The sequence below is a fragment of the Apaloderma vittatum genome, unplaced genomic scaffold, assembly GCF_000703405.1.
Source record: "Apaloderma vittatum isolate BGI_N311 unplaced genomic scaffold, ASM70340v1 scaffold8146, whole genome shotgun sequence".
In the NCBI taxonomy this organism is placed as follows: Eukaryota; Metazoa; Chordata; class Aves; order Trogoniformes; family Trogonidae; genus Apaloderma; species Apaloderma vittatum.
Window position 1 is genome coordinate 22,741 of NW_009721475.1, and position 393 is coordinate 23,133.

Here is a 393-nt window from a genome sequence, read left to right on the forward strand (position 1 = left end):
ACCTTCAGGACATGTCCGTCATGCTGCTGCGCACTCAAGGTCCCAGCGCGATCTTTGCTGAGTACCAGGTGGTCCTGCATGTCCCCGAGTCAGATGCAGATAAAGTGCGGGTTTTCCATGCCATTCGTGAGTATTTTTCTCTTCCTTCCTTCCTTCTTTCCTTCCACCCTGAGGTGGGCGAATCCTCTTTTATTGTTTTTCGCCGTGGCTAAGGGCTGGACACCCCTGCTGGCTGCAAACATTTATCCCCAAAGCTCTGCTTTTCTGAAAGATGGTGTTATGTGGGAAAAATGAAGGGGAAGAGGATTAAAGAAGGCTTTTCTCAGCGTGCTTGCTGACATGTTGATATTCCCACGGGGTGGATAAACCCCTGCGTGGCTTCCGGCACCTTTT

At 50.6% G+C, this 393-nt stretch overlaps 1 protein-coding gene across 1 annotated transcript in view; it reads left to right on the forward strand.

The window, feature by feature from the left end:
• The window catches only part of LOC104275453 (protein-arginine deiminase type-1-like), an 8,349-nt gene that overhangs the window by 5,590 nt on the left and 2,366 nt on the right, over positions 1 to 393 (forward strand). Inside the window, 1 exon segment of the mRNA XM_009871417.1 lies at positions 1 to 126. Within this exon segment, the coding sequence (XP_009869719.1) occupies positions 1 to 126 (126 nt within the window).